Source organism: Bos taurus, chromosome 11 (assembly GCF_002263795.3).
Source record: "Bos taurus isolate L1 Dominette 01449 registration number 42190680 breed Hereford chromosome 11, ARS-UCD2.0, whole genome shotgun sequence".
Taxonomy (NCBI): Eukaryota; Metazoa; Chordata; class Mammalia; order Artiodactyla; family Bovidae; genus Bos; species Bos taurus.
The window spans coordinates 11,954,235-11,974,110 of NC_037338.1; the positions used below are offsets into that span (position 1 = coordinate 11,954,235).

Here is a 19,876-nt window from a genome sequence, read left to right on the forward strand (position 1 = left end):
ACCCCCATGATTAGATTCAGGTTAATAATTTTTGGCAAGAATATTACAAAAGAAGTATTATGTTCTTTTCAGTGCATCATATCAGGAAGTACACAGTTGATTAAGGTGGTGTCTACCAGATTTCTCTACTGTTTTTCACCTATTGGTTTTAGAATTGATTGATGATTCTTTCCTGAATCATGTATTACTATGGTGATTATAAAATAGTGATTTTTCTATCTTTACCATTTGATTCACATTGATTGGTTGGCATTCTTCTAAAAGAAGAAATTTACTTTTCTCCCTTTCCTTTTTTTTGTCTCCGTGTTGGCACTTATATGTTTTTTAGTATACAGCTGCTTATAGTCCATTCTTGTCTTTCATTTTGATTCTCCATTTGTTCCAAACTTGAGTCTCATCCATTGTGCTCTGCTGTGTCTCTGTCAGTTCTGAGCATCTCATTCATTGTCTTGCACAGGATGGGTTCACTCCAGGTTTTGCCCCAGCCCCAGCATTAGCTGTTTTGTCAAAGAGTTCTTGTTCCTTTTACTGGAGAACGGTATTTAGAAACCAAGATACGGGCATTGGGTGTGCTCCTTTTGTGGACAGAATTAAGAAATATACATACTACACTGGCAGAGATATTTTTATAAATTGTAAGTTAAGTCTGATGCTTCTAATTCAAACCTGATATCATAGCTCTTCCTCTTCTGTTGCATATTTGTGTCTGAGAATTCTGGTTCCCAGAGTATTAATATATTTACTCATTTGCCTAATTATAATGCCCAAAATAGTTTCAGAATTTCTATGCATATACCACTAAAAGCAGTAAACTTACTAAGTTCAAGATTTCTTTGCTGTTCTTTTCATCTTAAATGCAGTGGAGCTATATTGTTCAAAATGTTTTGCTCAGATGTTTGTTGGCTATTTTAGTTTCTCGTGTGTGCTCATTATCCAATTTATATATTCTTAGGCTCATTGATTTCTTTTTGAGTAATTTTTGGAGGTTCCCTATCCTTATTAGTTTAATTTTTTGACTATATAAAATATGAACATGGTTCAAAAGGCAGAGTTATATAAGACAGTATGTTCACTGAAATCCCACTCTTCTCTTTATCTCTCCCTCCTGATCTTAGCCACCCTTTGTAAGTAGTCAATATTGTGAGTTTGTGTTTGTGGCGTGTATACATACTCTTTCTCATACCTTATATAACATTAACAGCATAATGCATATATATATGTTTTGTACTTTGTTTTTTCATTTGAAAATATATCCTGAAAATAATGATTTTTATATCAGTTCCTGGAAATCGTTCTCATTCTATTTTTACTACTAAATTGTACTCCATTTTTGAATGTACCACAGTTTATTCAGCTAATCTCCTGTATGTAGGAATTTAATGATTTCTAATCTTTTCCTGTAAAAGTATAGTGTTTCTGTTATAGAGCTATTTTGATTAGCTCAACAAAATACTAACAATACCAGGTACTGGCAGGGTGCAGGACAGCTGTGCATTTGCTGTAAAAATGCAAAATGGTTCAGTCAGTTTGGAAAAGAGTCTGTTAGTGAATTTATAAAGTTGAACATACACTTACCATGTGACCCAGCAGTCTCACTCCTAGGAATTTACCCATTATGTTTACACAGTAACATCTACCTGAATTTTTATAGCAACTTTATTCATATGTTGCAGCAAGTAGAAGCAACCCAAGTGTTCTTCAGTGAGTGAAGAGATAAAAATGAACCGTGGTATATCCATAATTAGAGTGTCACTTTGAAGTAAAAAGAAGTAAACTATAGATACATGAAACAACACAAATGAATCTCAGATACTTTATGCTGAATGAAAGAAGCCAGATTCAAAGGTTATGTACAGTATGAGTCTCTTTATATGACATTCTTGAAAAGGCAAAACTCTAGGGACAGGAAATGGATCAGTGTTTGGCAAGGGCTGAACATTATGGAGTAATTTGACTACAGAGGGACATGCCGGAAATTTTGGGGGTGGTGGAACCTTCTTTTAAAATCTAGATTGTGACAGTGATTATAGGATTAGATGGATTGTTTTAGAACATAAAGTTGTTCTAGAAAGTTGTCACTAGAAAGGATGAATTTTCCTCTATGCAAAATACCTTAAAACTTAAAAAAAAGTTTTATAGTAAACCCTCAAACCTGAAAATTGTTTTATATATAGTTGGAGATGTTTCTTCAGGGTAGGTTTCTAGATTGCTGATTCAAGGGATAAATGCATGTGTAGTCTTGTTGGATAATGTGAAATTCTGCTCTATAGAGGTTGAACCATTTTCTGCACCTCCCCACTACCAGCCATGTATGAGATGCTTATTTTCTTACAGCTTCTTTCAGGGAGAATTTTGTTAAGTTTTTTATTTTTTGCCAGTTGCATAAATGAAAAATAGTATCTCTGTATAGTTTTAAATTTGCATTCCTATTACTATGGGTGAAATGTGGTATCTGAGAAGTTTGAGAGGCATTTGTATTTTTTTCCCCAGTAAGCTATCTGTTTGTTTTTTTACCCATTTTTTTCTGATTTTTTTCCCCTTCAATTTTTATGATTTGCTTATATATTAGGGATATTAGTTCTTTAAGATTTTATTCTACCTACTTTTGATCAGCTTAACTTTTCCTCCCCTTAGAACTTTTATATGTAATACCACATTCATGCTAAATTTCCTTTTTGCCTGATAGTTTAGAGTTTCTTAGCATACAGTCTCTCTCTCTCCAGTTGCTAAGTCGTGTCTGACTCTTGCGACCCCATGGACTGTAGCCTGCCAGGCTCCTCTGTCCATGGGATTCTCCAGGCAAGAATACTGGAGTGGGTTGCCCTTTCCTTCTCCAGGGGATCTTCCCAATCCAGGAATTGAAGCCAGGTCTGCTAGACCTGGCAGATTTTTTACCGACTGAGCTATGAGGGAAATCCTAGTATACAGTAGACCATTGTTAAATAAAGATCAGTTCAATCTTTATTTCCTAAATGTTCAGGTTCAAGCAGAGAATTCTTAAAGGACTCTCATTTGATTTGGTCACAGGGTTTTTTGTAATGCCTCAATAAGGAGAAATGCTGTTATCTTTCCTGATTTTCTTCTGTTTAGTGCAAACATGAATTAATTAAGTGGTAATCTACTTAGGGATTTTTCAGGAAGAAGTTGAGTAATTTGTGAGATGCTCAATAGAAAAAAATGCTGTACTTTTAGGGTAGGGCTCTGGTCAGGGTGTTCTTGAGTGTTCAAAGGCTTAGAATGTTTTTTATCCTTTTACTCACCCTAGTGACTTAGAGTCCTATCTTCTAGTTTGTTGGTATGTCTGTGGTGTTAGTCCAGCTCTATTAGAGCTTATGTCCAAATGAATTTTACCCTTTTTTTCCTCTGAAATTTGTAAGTCAAATAGTTCAGAAATGCACACTGGTAAAAAATGTCTGCCAGGTACTTCTTGGCTTCTGGACATAATATAGGCAGTCACAGTTGATCTTCTGGATTCAAAGGCAGTACCCCTTTAGCTAATCATTTGTTGTTTTCTCTCTTGAGAAACATACCTGGTACATTTTAGTAACTTGAGAGTCAAGTAATTTTCAGAAATAGGTACCAAGTCCCTACATTCATTTATCAATACCAAGAAACCAAAGTACCAAAATTCTGTTTTATGTTAAGTGGTAATCAAAAAGTATTTTCAAGATCAAGAATGACCCAAATAATTAGTGAGAAGCATATCTACATTTTTTACAAACTTCTGTCATACTCTTTTTGGAAGGTCCACCTGCTTTGAAAGAGTTCATGAGAAAAAGATAAATGATGTGTGTGTGTGTGTGTATCTCCCGGGCCTACTTAGAGGGAAAGCAGGTAGATTTATCTGATTGTTACCTGCAGATACTCTTTCCCCCACCTCCGTTCACTAGTGAGTCTTTGAAGTTATGGAGAGAGCTAAATTCTAACTCCTTTTTTTTGAGGGGGAAGGTTGTGTTATAAAACTATTAAGTGAATATATCTGATAAAGCTTGAGTGTCATTATTTTAAAATAAAAATCTCCTTTAAAAAAACTAAATCATTTTCCTATCATTTATGAGACTAACTTATCCACTAGCCTTTCCATTTTCAGAGATTTCCTTTGACTTGAACTAAGATATATTAGAAAACAAGAAAAACGTATCATAAAACCAAATCCTGATGTTTTGCAAGAATTTTCATAATGAGAAATACTCTTTCTTTTCTTCTTGATATCTAATATTCCCATTTCTCCTCTGAATCTTTATATCTTATCTAATGTATGTTGTGTACAGAGGTTCATAGACTATTTTTTTCTAGGTGCTTTTCATTAATCCTATTTATAGAAAGGTTAGCTTTTCTTTTTTTCAATATCCTCTGTCTCCAGACTCTTTTTGCCATCTATGTAGTGGCATCATGTGACAGCTGGTGTATTGATGGATATAATGGTATTTAACAACAAATAGTCTATACACAATAATTAGGAATAATTGCTTTGACTAAAGCTGTTCATTTTTATCATAAGTATATAAGATTGAAACAGTCAAATTAGCCTTATAGATTGGTATCTAATGGCACATATCTCTGGTGGGTATGTGAATGTATAATTGTTGAATGTAGTTGTTGCCTTGATGATATCTCTCTGTGGATGTGGTAGGCCAGTCATCCAGAGATTATTTTAACAGCTTATTATTATCTGTTAATTTAAAATATATCCAAGTTTTCTTAATTTCATGGGCTTCTCAAGTGGTGCTAGTGGTAAAGAACCTGCCTGCCAATGTAGGAGACTTAAGAGATGCAGGTTCGATCCCTGGGTTGGGAAAATCCCCTGGAGAAGGGAATGGCAATCCACTCCAGGATTCTTGCCTGCAGAATACCATGGACAGAGGAGCCTCAAGTGCTATGGTCCATAGGATTGCATAGAATTGGACATGATTGAAGTGACTTAGCCCTAGCACTCTCTTAATTTATATAATTTATATTGTGCTCTCCTTACCTGCCACCTTACCGGCCTCCTGAGAAACCTGTATGCAGGTCAAGAAGCAACAGTTAGAACCAGACATAGAACAATGGACTGATTCAAAATTGGAAAAGGAGTATGTCAAGGCTGTGTGTTGTCACCCTGCTTATTTAACTTATATGCAGAGTACATCATGTGAGATGCTGGGCTGGATGAAGGAAAGCTGAAATCAAGATTGGTGGGAGAAATATCAGTGACTTCAGATATGCAGATAACACCACCCTTATGGCAGAAAGTGAAGAGGAACAAAAGAACCTCTTGATGAAAGTGAAAAAGAAGAGTGAAAAAACTGGCTAACATTTTTTCAACATTCAGGAAATGAAAATCATGGCATCTGGTCCCATCACTTCATGACAGAAGGATGGGGAAACAGTAGAAACAGTGATAGACTATTTTCTTGGGTTCCAAAATCACTGTAGATGGTGACTGCAGCCATGAAATTAAATGATGCTTGCTCCTTGGAAGAAAAGCTATGACAAACCTAGAAAGCTCATTAAAAAGCAGAGCCATTACATTGCCAACAAAGGTCCATCGAGTCAAAGCTGTGGTTTTTCCAGTAGTCACATATGGATGTGAGAGTTGGAGCATAAAGAAGACTGAGCGTCGAAGAATTAATGCTTTTAAACTGTGGTGTTGAAGAAGGCTCTTGAGAGTCCCTTGGGCTTCAAGGAGATCAAACCAGTCAGTCCTAAAGAAAATCAGTCTATTCATTGGAAGGACTGATGCTGAAGCTGAAGCTCCAATACTTTGGCCACCTGATGCGAAGAGCTGACTCATTAGAAAAGACCCTGTTGCTGGGAAAGATTGAAGGCAGGAGGAGAAAGGGACGACAGAGGATGAGATGGTTGGATGGCACCACCAACTCTATGAACATGAGTTTGAGCAAGGTCTGGGAGATGGTGGACAGGGAAACCTGGTGCACTGCAGTCCATGGGGTTGCAAAGAGTCGGACATGACTGAGTGACTGAAAAACAACAAATAGTGTGCTCTCAGGCATACATTTCTTGGTTGTGTGTGTGTTAAGTCACTTCAGTGTGTCTGACTCCTTGCGACCCTATGGACTATAGCCCACCAGGCTCCTCTGTCCATGGGATTCTAGGCATGAATACTGGAGTGGATTACCATGCCCTCCTCCAGGGGATCTTCCTGACTCAGGAATTGAACCCATGTCTTTTATGCCTCTTTCATTGGCAAGCGGGTTCTTTACCACTAGCACTACCTGGGAAGCCCGGATTTCTCATTTACATAATCTAAAATTTTACCTACTATTTGGTCCTTCCTGACAATAAAGAGGTTTGAAGGGACTCTTCAGAAACTATAGGGAATTAGGCAGCTGCTGTCCTTGGTGATGAAATTATTTCATGTGAATTCTTAAGGAAAACAACTAGTTAAAAAAGTGGGATAATCTTAAGTGCATTGTTTGTGACTACTGTTGGTATGAAGATAGATCTGTTTGAACTAGAAAAATACAGACTGCAGTATCTTAATGTCTTGAGTTCCTGACTGCCATGCAGAGGAAATGTTTAACTATTTTAATCATGTTTCTGTATCTCAGAAAGAAAGCCCTTATGAAAGGAAATGACAGCGTCCTACCACAAAGTTATCTCTTATCAGTTATAGTCTTAGTCGATAATGATTTGTCAAAGTTGGACATGTGTAAAATGCAAGGGCTGTGTTATTTACTTTGGAAAGGAAAAATTAGATGAAGCTGATAAAGACGGAGTCATGGCTTTTGTTAGGAGACAGAAACCATTAAAGGCAGTCATTGTTAGCTTAGGAAAGTGTCCTTGGACCCCTCCCTCTGTCCCAGCTGAGACCTAAACCTGCTTGAATCATTCTTTGCAACTTGAGGGGAGGGAGGGACAACTGAGGGGAAGAAGAATGAAGACAGCTCCGACAGAGATTTAGCATTTTAAATGGGGAGCAAAATGTGGACCTTGAGGCAGACTATTTATTTGAGTCAGAAAACACTGCCTTTTGTTCTGGTACTCACTCCCATTTATTTCGGTTTTTGAAGGTTCATTTCTTATCCTTCCAAACATGTAGCATTCCTTCACGTACAGTGTACGTTGCTCTCCTCCCTTCACCTTTCTGTAGATGTGATTCTTTTTCATTAGTGGAAGCAGAGAAAACACATTTAGCTCAAAGCAACATGAGTCAGTGCATGCTTTACATACCTTTCTCCTCACAGCACTCTTCTGGTTTCCTCACAGTGTTCCTAGTGTTCCTCACAGAAGGGAGCATGAAGGAAAAATCATCTCTAAATAGTAGACTATTTGGAGGGTGGAAGTAAAGTTTGTGAACTTAAGCCCCGTTCTGCTCCTTTTTATCTTGATTTCTGTGTACCACCTTCAAGGCAGGAAAGCATGTCCTTAGGAGGACTTAACTGGATTATGATTTCAGAGGCTAAGAAATAGCGTTGACAGCCCTCCTGCGTCAGAGTACTTTAAACAGTTAGAAGCTGAATATGATGATGTCAAGACAGCCTCACAGAGAATAGATTTGGTTGTAAATATTTGGTGGAGATGACAGAAAAGGCCTTTGTCTCTTCTCTAATTATATCTATTTTTTAGTTGGTCCAGAAAAACCAGTCTTCCCATGCCATTAGTAAAGGGCCCCATTAGGTTATTTGTCACAGATTTCTTGGGAAATTGTCCCCTAAGGTGGGATGTTCATTCTTTAAGGATGGGTCTGACATGTGAAAGGGCTAAGACTTTGACTGAGCAATGGCTAGAAGCAGTTTCCTTTTGAATGAAAGGCTTTGAGTTCAAAGCAAAACAAAATAAACTGTATGAAGAACATAGAAACAAAGTTGTGATTAAATTTGTTGTTTAAAATTAAGTAGAATGTTCTTAATATTTTTAAAGGTATATACTTCTAAAAATAACTTTATAATCATTAATTCTAAATAAAAGGAAAAAGTTTAATTTTCCACACAGATCAAAGTAATTTTTTAATGCGTTTCTGTTCTTGTCTTTTTCATGTACACATGTAATTTTTAGGTAATTTAAATACTATTGTAAATATAATTTTATGGGAATTTTCTGTATTTCTTCTTTTGAAATTGTTTTTCACTTAGCTACAGTTTTCACTAGTAGGCTCTGATTTTCCGGAAAAATAAAATAAATTTCCTTGAAATCTCCACTTCAGAATCAAAGAGGAGCGACTGTAAAGGTGCTTAATGTTGTAGTCATTTTAAAGAAGAGGGCCTGTAATGATCACCTATTGCCCATTGTTGTGTTAAGATGAAAATGAAGGTCCATTTGTATCCTTAAAGTTAGAATTTTTACATGCTTTTTAATCATACTTTTCTTTACCTACATGGTGCCTGTCCATGAAATGTTTTACTTAGTAATTTGGCAGTGCTCACTAACTCTTCTAGATTTTTTTTTTTTTTTTAAGTAAAACTGTGCTTTGGCCATGGTGTAGGATCTTGAGCACCTTATCAGTCTTTGGAGTCACAAAAACATATGTTTGGAGTGCTTATAGATACATAATATATTGAGTGAGATTCCCAAACATAGAGGTTTAATTTCTGATCTCATGGATGCAAAGCAAATAAACAGAATGGCCAATAAATTTGAACCAATACATAAAGACATGTGATGGTTTTGAAGGGAAAAGAAAGTGGATATTGTACTATTGAATTAGGATGAATAGGTTTCATTAGAAACAGCATCTTGATGAAGAATCAGTTCACCCAAAGAAGATATGAGGTTTACTTTTATGAAGTAAAGGAAACTGACCTTATAATCATGAATCAGCCCAATCCAATTTAGATGTGCCTGCTGCTCGTATTCAGATGAATTACAGTTACTAGTGTTGTACTAAAAACTTTAGTCTTTGTCTTTATTTAGTCTTTAGTTTTTATTTTAGTCTATATTTTGACTTCTGTATTTCTTCATGTAGTTGTGTCTTTTCTTTTTTGTTCTGTTTTGCTTAATACTTGCTTTCTAGTGTTTCCTTTTATTCTTATTAAATTTATTTAGGTCAACTAATATTTTTCTTTTTCAGATGAGGAAATTGAGGTCAAAGAACATTGTGACTTATTCATCATCACAATTGTAATGCATCAGTTTTAGCACTGTGACTGTATTGCAGTTCTAGTTTTTTGTTTTACTTTCCTTGTTTGATGTCTAGGATTAATCTGTATGCATTTTTCATACTATAATTTGTTGATACTCTAGGTTTGATTTTTCTATTCATTATCTTATTTTTAAAAATATCATCTCCCCTCTCTTCTTGGAGTATTTCTGTATTTGACTGCATGCAGTCTTAAATATTCACAGATTCTAATGCCCTTTCCTGCTTTTTTTCTGCAGTCTCCAAGTGTATCTCTAAAAGCATATGCAAGACCAGAGACACCTGTTACTCTTCTCTGTTATCTGTTCTTCAGTTCTCTGTGTCCCAACCTTGGTGATAGCCTCACTGTTTTTTAATCTATGACTGAAATGCTAAAACTAGGTTTCTTGAAGCATACTTTGTTTTGTTTTAACACTTTAGTATTAAAAATGAGTGCTATTGCTCTTTATAGCTTTGTTTGAATATTTTGTGACAATTTTGGTTGTTTTGCAGGTACCTGGTGCCCAAGATTTGGTTGATTTCTCTCCTGTTTATCGATGTCTACACATATATTCTGTCTTGGTGAGTCTTTGGCTTTGCCTAATAAAACTTTACATTGAATTCAAATCTCTGCTTTCTCATATTTGATAGTTTTTCTTATTATTATTAAGGAATAAGAAACTATTATTAAGGAATTGTTATTGTTATTCAGTCACTAAGTCATGTCTGACTCTTGAGACCCCATGGACTGTAGCACACCAGGCTCCTCTGTCCTCCACTATCTCCCAGAGTTTGCTCAAATTCATGTCTGTTGAATCAGTGATTCTGTTTAACCATCTCATCCTCTGCGGCTCCCTACTCCTTTTTTAAAGGAATATCATTTATTAAAAAATAATCTTTTCATTTCTTCCTGAATCTTTTATTTATCTTTGCCATGTCATATGTGGTAACTAGTAACATTAATTTCTGTCAGTCATCAACAGATTATTAGATTATAGCTAAAAATAGTGACACACAAATTTGAATTTCTACTGTTAATTTAAAAATGTGTTATTCATATAACAATAGCCTATCTTCAAATATTAAAATAAGATTTTTTATTCCTGATGGTAATTACTCCTTTGTCATGTAACACCTATGGAAAGAGGAACTTCTCTGAGGAGAAATACTGTGGATATCAATGTCATTCTAAGAAAGGCGCTTTATCCTTCATGGTAATATACCTACATGCAGACACACAGATACGTACAATCAGTAAAAAGATTAAACTCTAAAGTATCATCAAAGACAAATTGATTAGAAAAGTCCATTATCAATACATTTTATAGCAAAATTCAGTGAATCTTCTATCAGGTTTTCAGTCTATTTGAATATGTCTTATTGCCTAGTGTGTTATCCATATTCTTTCCTTATATATTTACCAAAGTATCATTACTCCAGATAGTTTGGGTGGACTTTATAGCCTGAAGTGTTTTTGGTAACCTCCAGTAGCTTGAGAGCTTCCCTGGTGGCTCAGAGGGTAAAGTGTCTGCCTGCAATGCAGGAGACCTGAGTTCCATCCCTGGGTCAGGAAGATCCCTGGAGAAGGAAATGGCACCCCACTCCAGTACTCTTGCCTGGAAAATCCCATGGACAGAGGAGCCTGGTAGGCTGCAGTCCATGGGGTCACAAAGAGGTGGATATGACTGAGCGACTTCACTTTAGTAGCCTGAGAAAAGAACTGAAAGCTTCTTCTCTTCCTCCTCTCACTTGTTGCTGTCTGTTTCCCTTTTCCCCTCTCCCTCTTTTCTCACTTTCTATTCCTTTTCTCTGTTCATCGTTCTTTTGTATAAAAATGGGGCTTCCCTGGTGGTTCAGCTGGTAAAGAATCCGCCTGCAGTGCCAGAGACCTGGGTTTGATCCCTGGGTTGGATAGATCCCCTGAAGAAGGGAACGGTTACGTACTCCAGTATTCTGGCCCGGAGGATTCCATGGACTGTATAGTCCATGGGGTCACAGAGAGTTGGACATGACTGAAGCAAGATATAGATAAAATTGTATCAAAACATCTAAAATAAGTTGACTACTTCTTTTTAATATCATGTGTATGAAAGTCACTCAGTTGTGTCCGACTCTTTACTACCGCATGGACTGTAGCCTTCCAGGCTCCTTCATCCATGGAATTCTGCAGGCAAGAATACTGGAGTTGGTAGCTATTCCCTTCTCCAGGGGATCTTCACAACCCAGGGATCGAACCCAGGTCTCCCTCATTGCAGTCATATGCTTTACCCTCTGAGCCACCAGGAGAATTAAATAAATTATATACATCTTAGTTTGTGACATGCTTTTTTTGTCACTTCATACAAGGTCCCCTGCTGTATTGCGTTTTGTCATGGTTTTTCCATTCATCCCCTGTCCATAACTCCACTTGTCTCTCATCCCCAGTTATACTAACTCTATTATGTTTAACATATGATCGTGGTTATGGTTTTGAAAAGTATATAGTAACTTTGTATTTGATTTTAACTTATTCAAATAGTATTGTCTTATGGACCTAGTTCTATTTCTTATATCTTTTGTTTAGTCCTATTTTTAATATCAGTTCCTCATTATAGTTTGTGTATTTAGTTCATTGCCTCCTGCTTATATGTGATATTTAATCGATCCCATTTGTATTTGCTGTGTTTTAATTATCTATTACCTTAGTATGTGTTAGTCATTCAGTTGTGTCTGACTCTTTGTGACCCCTTGGACTGTGGCCCACCAGCTTCTCTGTCCATGGGATTCTCCAGGCAAGAATGCTGGAATGGATTGCCATTCCCTTCAATCAACTCTTAAACTGCCTAATATATTCTGTTGTAACAAATAAATACCCTCCTATGGACTTGTAAGTTTCTATACTTTAGGTATGAAATTCTTGGTTGTAAGGTATATGTATAATATTTAATTTTACCAATTTCTAATTTCTGATAACCTGATGGATATTGATATCATTTTAATTTGCATTTCTCTGAATACTGGTAACATTATACTTCTCTTTTTGAACCTGCTGCTACTGCTGCTGAGTCGCTTCAGTCGTGTCCGACTCTGTGCGACCCCATAGACGGTAGCCCACCAGGCTCCCCGTCCCCAAGATTCTCCAGGCAAAAACACTGGAGTGGGTTGCCTTTTCCTTCTCCAGTGCATGAAAGTGAAAAGTGAAAGTGAAGTTGCTCAGTTGTGTCCAACTCTTAACGAACCCATGGACTGCAGCCCACCAGGCTCCTCCATCCATGGGATTTTCCAGGCAAGAGTACTGGAGTGGGGTGCCATTAATCCTTTAAGATTTTTCTTCTCTGAACTGCCTACTTTTAGTCAGTTGAATTTATAGTTAAATTTTGGGAAAAAAATGATTACTTCATAATACTAAGTCATCCCATTTATGGAAGAATAAGGCCTACTTTAAAGTTATTTAATTAAGCTTTATTTTTCTCTGTTAATAGTCTTGGGCACTTTTTGTTTAGTTACTAACAGAACACTTAGTTTTTGTTGCTATTTTCTGCTTTCATTTCTAAAATTATTGCTGATATTGAGAAACACTATTGGTTTTTATAAGTTAACCTACATCTGGCAACCTGCTCAATTCTTTTGTTAGTTATTATAGTTTGTTTTTTGGTTTATGATAGGTTTTCTGTGTGGTTGATTATAGCATATGCAGATATTTGTTTCTTTTCTTCCTAACCATTTATCTCTATTCTTTCTATTGTGGTGTTGTATTGACCAGGATCATCATTACTTTGCTGTTCAGTAAAGTGATAATGGATCATCCTTCTCTGATTTCTAAATTCAAAGAGAGTATCTAAAGTTTCTCCATTAACTGATGTTTGCAATAGGATTTTGGTAAATATTCTTTATCTAGTTATTCTTAGACTTATATTTTTTTTTATAAAAACATAAATGAGTATTGAATTTTATTGAATTTGTTTTCCAAATATATTGATAAAATGCTGTGGTTTTTATTCTTTAATTCATGAAGGTGATGGCTTTCATTGGTAGATACTTTTGATAGTAAACAATTCTTTTATTCTTAGATAAATCCAACTTGTTAAGGATGTAAATCACTGCCTTTCTTTAACTCCCTGTGGAATTTGACTTCTTTTTGTCTATTTTATTTTTAATCTTTTTTGTATTTATGTGTACGGCTATGAGTAACACAGGCCTAGTGTTGTTCTTACTCTTCTTCTTTTTTTTTTTTGTATTTTCTTGTGTGGTTTGTAAGTCAGCATTATTTTAACCTCATTAGAATTGTTGAACATCCTTCCCTTTTTTTGGTCTTACGAAATGATTTATGTAACATAAAAGTTATCTATTTATTGAAAGTTGAGTAGAAATCACATTCAGTAATATGCATTTTTCATTTGCCACATACTTCCTCCTCCTTTTTCCCATATTATCTTACTTCTCTGACGCACTCCAGTATCCTTATCTGGAAAATTCCATGGACAGAGAAGTCTGCTGGGCTATAGTACACAGGGTTGCAAAGAGTCAGACATGACTGAGTGACTAAGAGCATATGTGTCATGATTTTGTTTACTCTCTTCAATAGTATGTATAGCTAAAAAACCATATTTGCTTATATAAAATTTTAAGTTTTATTATAAGCCTCATAATTATAAATCAAGTGAATATTTCCTCATAAAGTATAGGAAAATGGGTAGTTTGTTTAATGTTATATCCTCAGTACCAACAAGAGTTCTTGGTGTAGGTACTCAGTAAATATTAGTTAAATAGATAAATAAGTAGTACGTGAAGATGGATAGGGCTTCCCTGGTGGCCTCAATCAAAGACTTATGCTTTTACAAAATTATAATCTGTCAGGAAATAAGTTACAACATTTGAATGACTATAATATGACAGCACTATATCTTATCACTGTGTGTATATTAATTCCTCAAGTGAGAAATCTAGTAGTGATTCATAAGAGTACTAAAGTAATTTGTTTACATAGTAGTGGTGTTAAGCAAGTTACCCAGATCTCAGCTTTCTCATATATAAAATGTGATAATAATGTTCAGTTGCATCTTACTCTTTGGGACCCCATGGTCTGTAGCCTGTCAGACTCCTCTGTCCATGGAATTCTCTGGGCAAGAATATTGAAGTTGGTAGTCATTCACTTCTCCAGGGGGTCTTCCCAACCCAAGGATTGAACCCAGGTCCTCTGCATTGCAGGCAGATTCTTTACCATCTGAGCCACCAGAGAAGCCCAATAATTACCTACTTAGTGCAGTTATGGTATGGTATGAACGTTGCCTGGCTTAGTGCATAGTTGGCATTTAATAAATGGTAGTTAATATGTCAAAAAGTATGTGTCTCTGATGCCAATCATGAGACATGTTATAGGTATTTTTCAAAGTATATGACAAAGTATAGACATGTTGATAGAGATTGTAGTTTCTGCCATCAACATGCAATCTTTATCAATTATTTAAAATTCACACATTCTTAAATATACAAAGTCTATATAGTCTTAAATTGTAAGAACAAAAAAGAGGGCCTTAAACTGCCCATTTCAAAATACATTCAATAATATTGAAATATTTAGTGTTTGTTAATTTTAATGTGGGGCTTCCCTGGTGACTCAGATGGTAAAGCATCTGCCTGCAATGCTGAAGACCCGGGTTTGATCCCTGGGTTGGGAAGATCCCCTGGAGAAGGAAAAGGCAACCCACTCCAGTACTCTTGCCTGGAAAATTCCATGGACAGAGGAGCCTGGTAGGGTACAGTCCATGGGGTTCCAAAGAGTTGGACACGACTGAGCAACTTCACTTTCTTATGGCAGAAACAAGCCTCTTTCCCCATTTGTAATGTTTCTTACAAGTTTTGAAAAGGTACAACCTTCAACTAGGGTGGTAAGAAGTCGGCTATGTATTTTTTGGAATACATGTTTAGTTTTTAGATGTTGCTGTACTCGACCTATATGGACTTTAAATAAGAACTCAGTTATCTCATTTGCTAAAACAAGAGCCAAATCATGTATAACTTCTAGGGTTGGATCTTTTCACAGGTTTTTGGGGGCCATAATCTGTCACTTTTCTGTATTTGTTTCCTTATTCTCAAGTCACTAATTTGTATTATTACGTGATAAAAGGTAGTTCCTCATATTGTTAATGACAATGATATTTAAAAATAGATTACTTAATATAAATATTTGTAACATAAATATTTTCTTATTTCCTGATGTAGTTCATATTAGCATTTTACTTGTTGTTATTTAGTCTCTAACTCGTGTCTGGCTCTTTGTAACCCCATGAACTGCAGCATGCCAGGCTTCCCTGTCTTTCACTATCTCCCAGAGTTTGCTCAAAATCATGTCCGTTGAGTTGGTGATACTATTCAACCATCTAATCCTCTGTTGCCCCTTTCTCTTCCTGCCTTCAATCTTGCCCAGCATCAAGGTCTTTTCCAGTGAGTTGGTTCTTCACATGAGGTGGACAAAATTTTGGAGTTTCGGCTTCAGCATCAGTCCTTCTAATGAATATTTTGGGTTAATTTCTTTTAGGATTGACTGCTTTGATCTCCTTGCAGTCCAAGGGACTTTCAAGAGTTAGGCTTGAAGAAAAGATTTAGGAATAGAGAAATGAGGAGTGAGGAGAAAGTAAACCTTCTCTTTCTCATTCTTTTCCATTTCTATACTTGTCTCGACTTCTTCACTTTTCATTCTTTCATCAACCTAGTGTATTTATCTTCTGTTTATACCACTACCCTGAATCTGTATGTTACTGGACTTTTTAGCAGTTTATGACTTTGATAGTTTACAATCTAAAACTAAGTTAACTGCTTAATCCCTTCCTATTTCAATAACGTATTCAGATCTCAGATCTTCCAAGTGTTACCTCTTAGGTGTCGTTTTACTTCACCTTCTCCTTTCCTAAAATGATTGCTCTAGTTTAGATTCTCATCAAGATTACTGAAAACTGTCTCCTAACTGTTCTCCCTACCTTGTATCTTAACCCCTCACTCACTTCTCACTGTAGTGTGTTAATAATCTATCATATAAATCTGATCAATGATGTCTGTGTAAAATGCTCTAATTGGTCATCTGTGGAGTAAAATGTAGAGGTATAGAAGAAGACCCAGCATATGAAAGCATAGTAGGTTTTCCATGTCCAGTCTGCTGTTTTTCCTGTGGTTCCCACCTTCCTTTACTGATACTGAAATGCTTCCGGTTCATTGAATATACCATGCTGTTTCACGCAGCTCATCCTGTCTTCATGCTAGTGCTTCTGCTTGAATTACTATTCCCATTCTATTTTACAGATTCATATTTATTTGCTACTCAAGTCCTCTAGCAAATTTTCCTGATGTTTCAGGTTAAGCACAGTGGATGCTGTTTCTCTTTGCACTACTATAGAACCTGGTGCATATTTACATTAGTGCTTACTATATTATATCATTGTATTCTCAATAGGCATTCTTTTTCTGCAGTAGACTATAACACTTAGTCTTAATACTTATAATACTATAGCACTTAATTCTTAGTATTAGTAGAATATAATGCTAAATACAAGTTTTTTTATTTTGAAATATAACTACCCTCCTTTTGACCTGCAAATGAATCCAGTATCCTAGTCTCGGTCAGTGTTATACAATATCAGAGCTGGGGCTTATACAAGGGAAAACAGTTCTATTGGTGTCCAACGGAAGGATCATAACAGAAGTAACAAAAAGTTCTAATATTTGTCATTTACAATAGTGTTTATCTGAACTTTTGGCCTGGAGGATAACAAGGCACACTTTGAATAAACATGGCAATATTTATTATTTTTAGTGAAACCGACCTTCCATTCACCCCCCTTTTATGGCTGTGCTGCTTATAAATTCCCAAAGGATTATTTGAAAAATCCTACTTATATCTGCCAGCCTTATCAGTAGGGCAGGAGTTCACGTATTGTAACAGGAGGTCAGATTTCGGTCATGGTCTTATAGATGGGGCCAAGCACCTGTAAATTCTTCCTTTGGTGACTAAAGTGAAGTACAATATCAAACAGGCTGTGAGACTTTTCTAGGAAGTGCTGAACTTTGGCAGGAAGGGCAAACTTTGGCAGGAGGAGGGGAGGGAAGAAAGTGAACAAGGGTCAGATAGTGGTTAATTGAGACTTGGTCCCTGGTGTAGTAAGGCAAATGGAAGTGTACAAAGCAGAGGTAGGTATATTTTATAGAATTGTTTTAAAGAGCTTCAAGTGTTTAAATCTTCCTGTACAGTTGAGAAATGGGCAGGTAAGGGATAGGATATAAGACATCTCACAGTCATTAAGGATAATTTTTTAGGAAGGGAGAAAATAGCATAAACTAAAAATTTAACTGGAAGGGAAATGATGAAGAATAATCTGAGATTCTTGTACATTGTGTAGTTTTAGTTTAAAAGATGGATAGTTGTCTAATGAAGACAGAAACAAATCTGTCTTGCAGATTTTTAAAAAACATCTCATCAATCCAGGGATGTCTGCCATGTTTATGGGCTTCAAGCCTTGAATTCCAATCAACTTGGACAAAGATTTGTACATACTTCAAGCTTTTCTATGTACTATTCCATCTTTCTGACTCTTCTTCAGATTCGTTGCTCACTCACCTTTCTCTCACTAAAGGGTGTATATATGCCCCATAACAAGGATCTTGGGTATCATTAAGATACTAGGGGAGCAAATCTGTAAATATAACCATAACCCCTAGTTTGTGGGCCTGATTTATAATCTTCTTGTGGTATGTTGGTTGTCAGTGATCTATATCATCTGCTCATTAACAATTTAAAAAACTACCAGATTAAAAAATGTTGACAAATGTATACCTTTGATTTATGTACTTTTCTGCATGTGTATTACACAATAATGAAAAAAATTATTTTAAACATTTCTGACTTCTCGGGCCTAGGGATAGCAATTATAGCAATATATGGATTTTTTTTAGTAGGCAGTAACCCCTCAGTATTACCTAAATCATCAAAACCTTAGTTTAATATAATTGTCCTTTAGTCAGTAAAGAACACTGTGAAACTGCCTAAGATATAAGGAGAGAAGAATGCTATTGTGCAGTGAATTCATTATTATAAAGGCAATATAATACTACAAATGTAGTATTTTTAAAAACTCTCTTCAGTAGGAGGCCTCTGAGAATTAGATGAAAGCTGAGAACCCTTTCCCCAGATAAGATGTGCATATGTCCATGTACTTTGTATTCTGCTTAGAATTTCAGAGGCTTCCCTAACTCCTGAATCTCATCCAAAGACCTAAAAAGAATAATTCATCTAAAGGGAGCTACAAGTTGAGTTAGATTTCAGGTATCTACTGACTATAGACCTATGCCCCAGAGTAACTTATCCCAATTCCATTTGAGTATCCCCTTTTATAAGCCCCCTAAGGACTCCCTACCACCTTGTCTTTTTCTTAGACTTGCAAACCTTGCCAAAATCTAACTTTAAAAGCATATTTCAAAGTAACCTTATTTCTTTGTCATAAATCTTTATTCCCTGGGAAGCCATTATACATGGCAAGTGAGTGGACCTGTTTTTCTTTTAAGAGTAAAGTTAACATCAGCATCTAAACTAATAGTTTTATTCCCCTGAATTCTTCAGCTTAGAAGGATACAGAGCAGAGATTTAGAAATAATATGAAGACTGTAGTTAGTAGTTTATCTTCCTGAATATAACTGTGGTAAATTTCAGAATATGTTACCTCTTACTTGTATTTAACAGTATCTCTTTTTAAGTATTTGGCCATAATTAGAAGAGGTGAGTCAGCAGCAGAGTTAGAATTTACCCACAATCTCTTTAAAGTCCTTCATTCATGATCATTGTTGATGCAAGAGATGGGGGAAGCTTGGGTGGGCAGAAACATTTCTGGAACATGTTTCTCCCTTTATAATCTGAGGATTTCTGCTGGTATGGTCTGTACTGGCAGCTGGGAGAACTTAGAAAATCCGTGGTCATGTAACTACAGATTATACTAATAGTAAGGAAAGGATTTGGAGAGTGGAAAAAGGAAAAGCTATAAGCAGTTGTAAGTGACACAAGTTTTCTGAGCTCTCAAGGGAATTATTTAATGAAATCAGTTAAAGAACTTTGTGGTAGCAATTGGCTATTATATAGAAGTACTTGAGGAATAAATATTTGAAGAGTCTGAAATTTTCAATTAAAGAAAAATGATTAGTTTTGGCATTCTTAAGGTTAAAGATCCTTTTGAGTAGTGGTCGTTGAGGTGTTGTAGCTTATGCCTGTATTTATAATTTTATCATCTTGGATTTTATCTAATACTTTGTTCAGCAGTCTCATAGTGCTATATGCAAATTTAACTACATCAAATAAGTGACTCATTCATATGGTAAATATGAGGGAAACACCTTATTTCATAAAGACTAAGCTCACTCTGAAATAGTTGTTTTTTTGCTACCAGAGGTAAGGTTTTATGTTTCTTATTTCTGTAGTTTTATCAAAAAGTACTTTAACTGCCAAGTGAATTTAGTAGAGGGCTTCCCTGGAAGCTCAGTGGTAAAGAACCCGCCTGCCAATGCAGTAGACACGGGTTTGATCCCTGGGTCGGGAAGATGCCCTGGGGAACGAAATGACAGCCCCTCCCGTATTCTTGCCTGGGAAATCCCTTGGACAGAGGAGCCTGGCGGGCTACAGTCCATGGGGTTGCAAAGGAGTTGGACATGACTTAGTGACTAAACAACAACAAATTTAGTAGAAACAATTAGATCATAGACTTAAAGGAAATCAGAAGGATGGGGTATATTTTTGATGGTCAGATTTTTTTAAATTGTTATTTTTTAAAATGAAACCCCCTTAAAAAAAAACAAAACATCTCT

General features: G+C 36.0%; 1 protein-coding gene across 5 annotated transcripts in view; it reads left to right on the forward strand.

The window, feature by feature from the left end:
• EXOC6B (exocyst complex component 6B) overlaps window positions 1–19,876 on the forward strand; it is a 721,824-nt gene that overhangs the window by 328,459 nt on the left and 373,489 nt on the right. For all 5 annotated transcript variants that reach the window (XM_005212511.5, XM_024999183.2, XM_059891507.1 and 2 more), the window contains exon 8: window positions 9,572–9,640. In XM_005212511.5, the coding sequence (XP_005212568.1) occupies window positions 9,572–9,640 (69 nt within the window). The remainder of the gene's footprint in view (window positions 1–9,571; window positions 9,641–19,876) is intronic.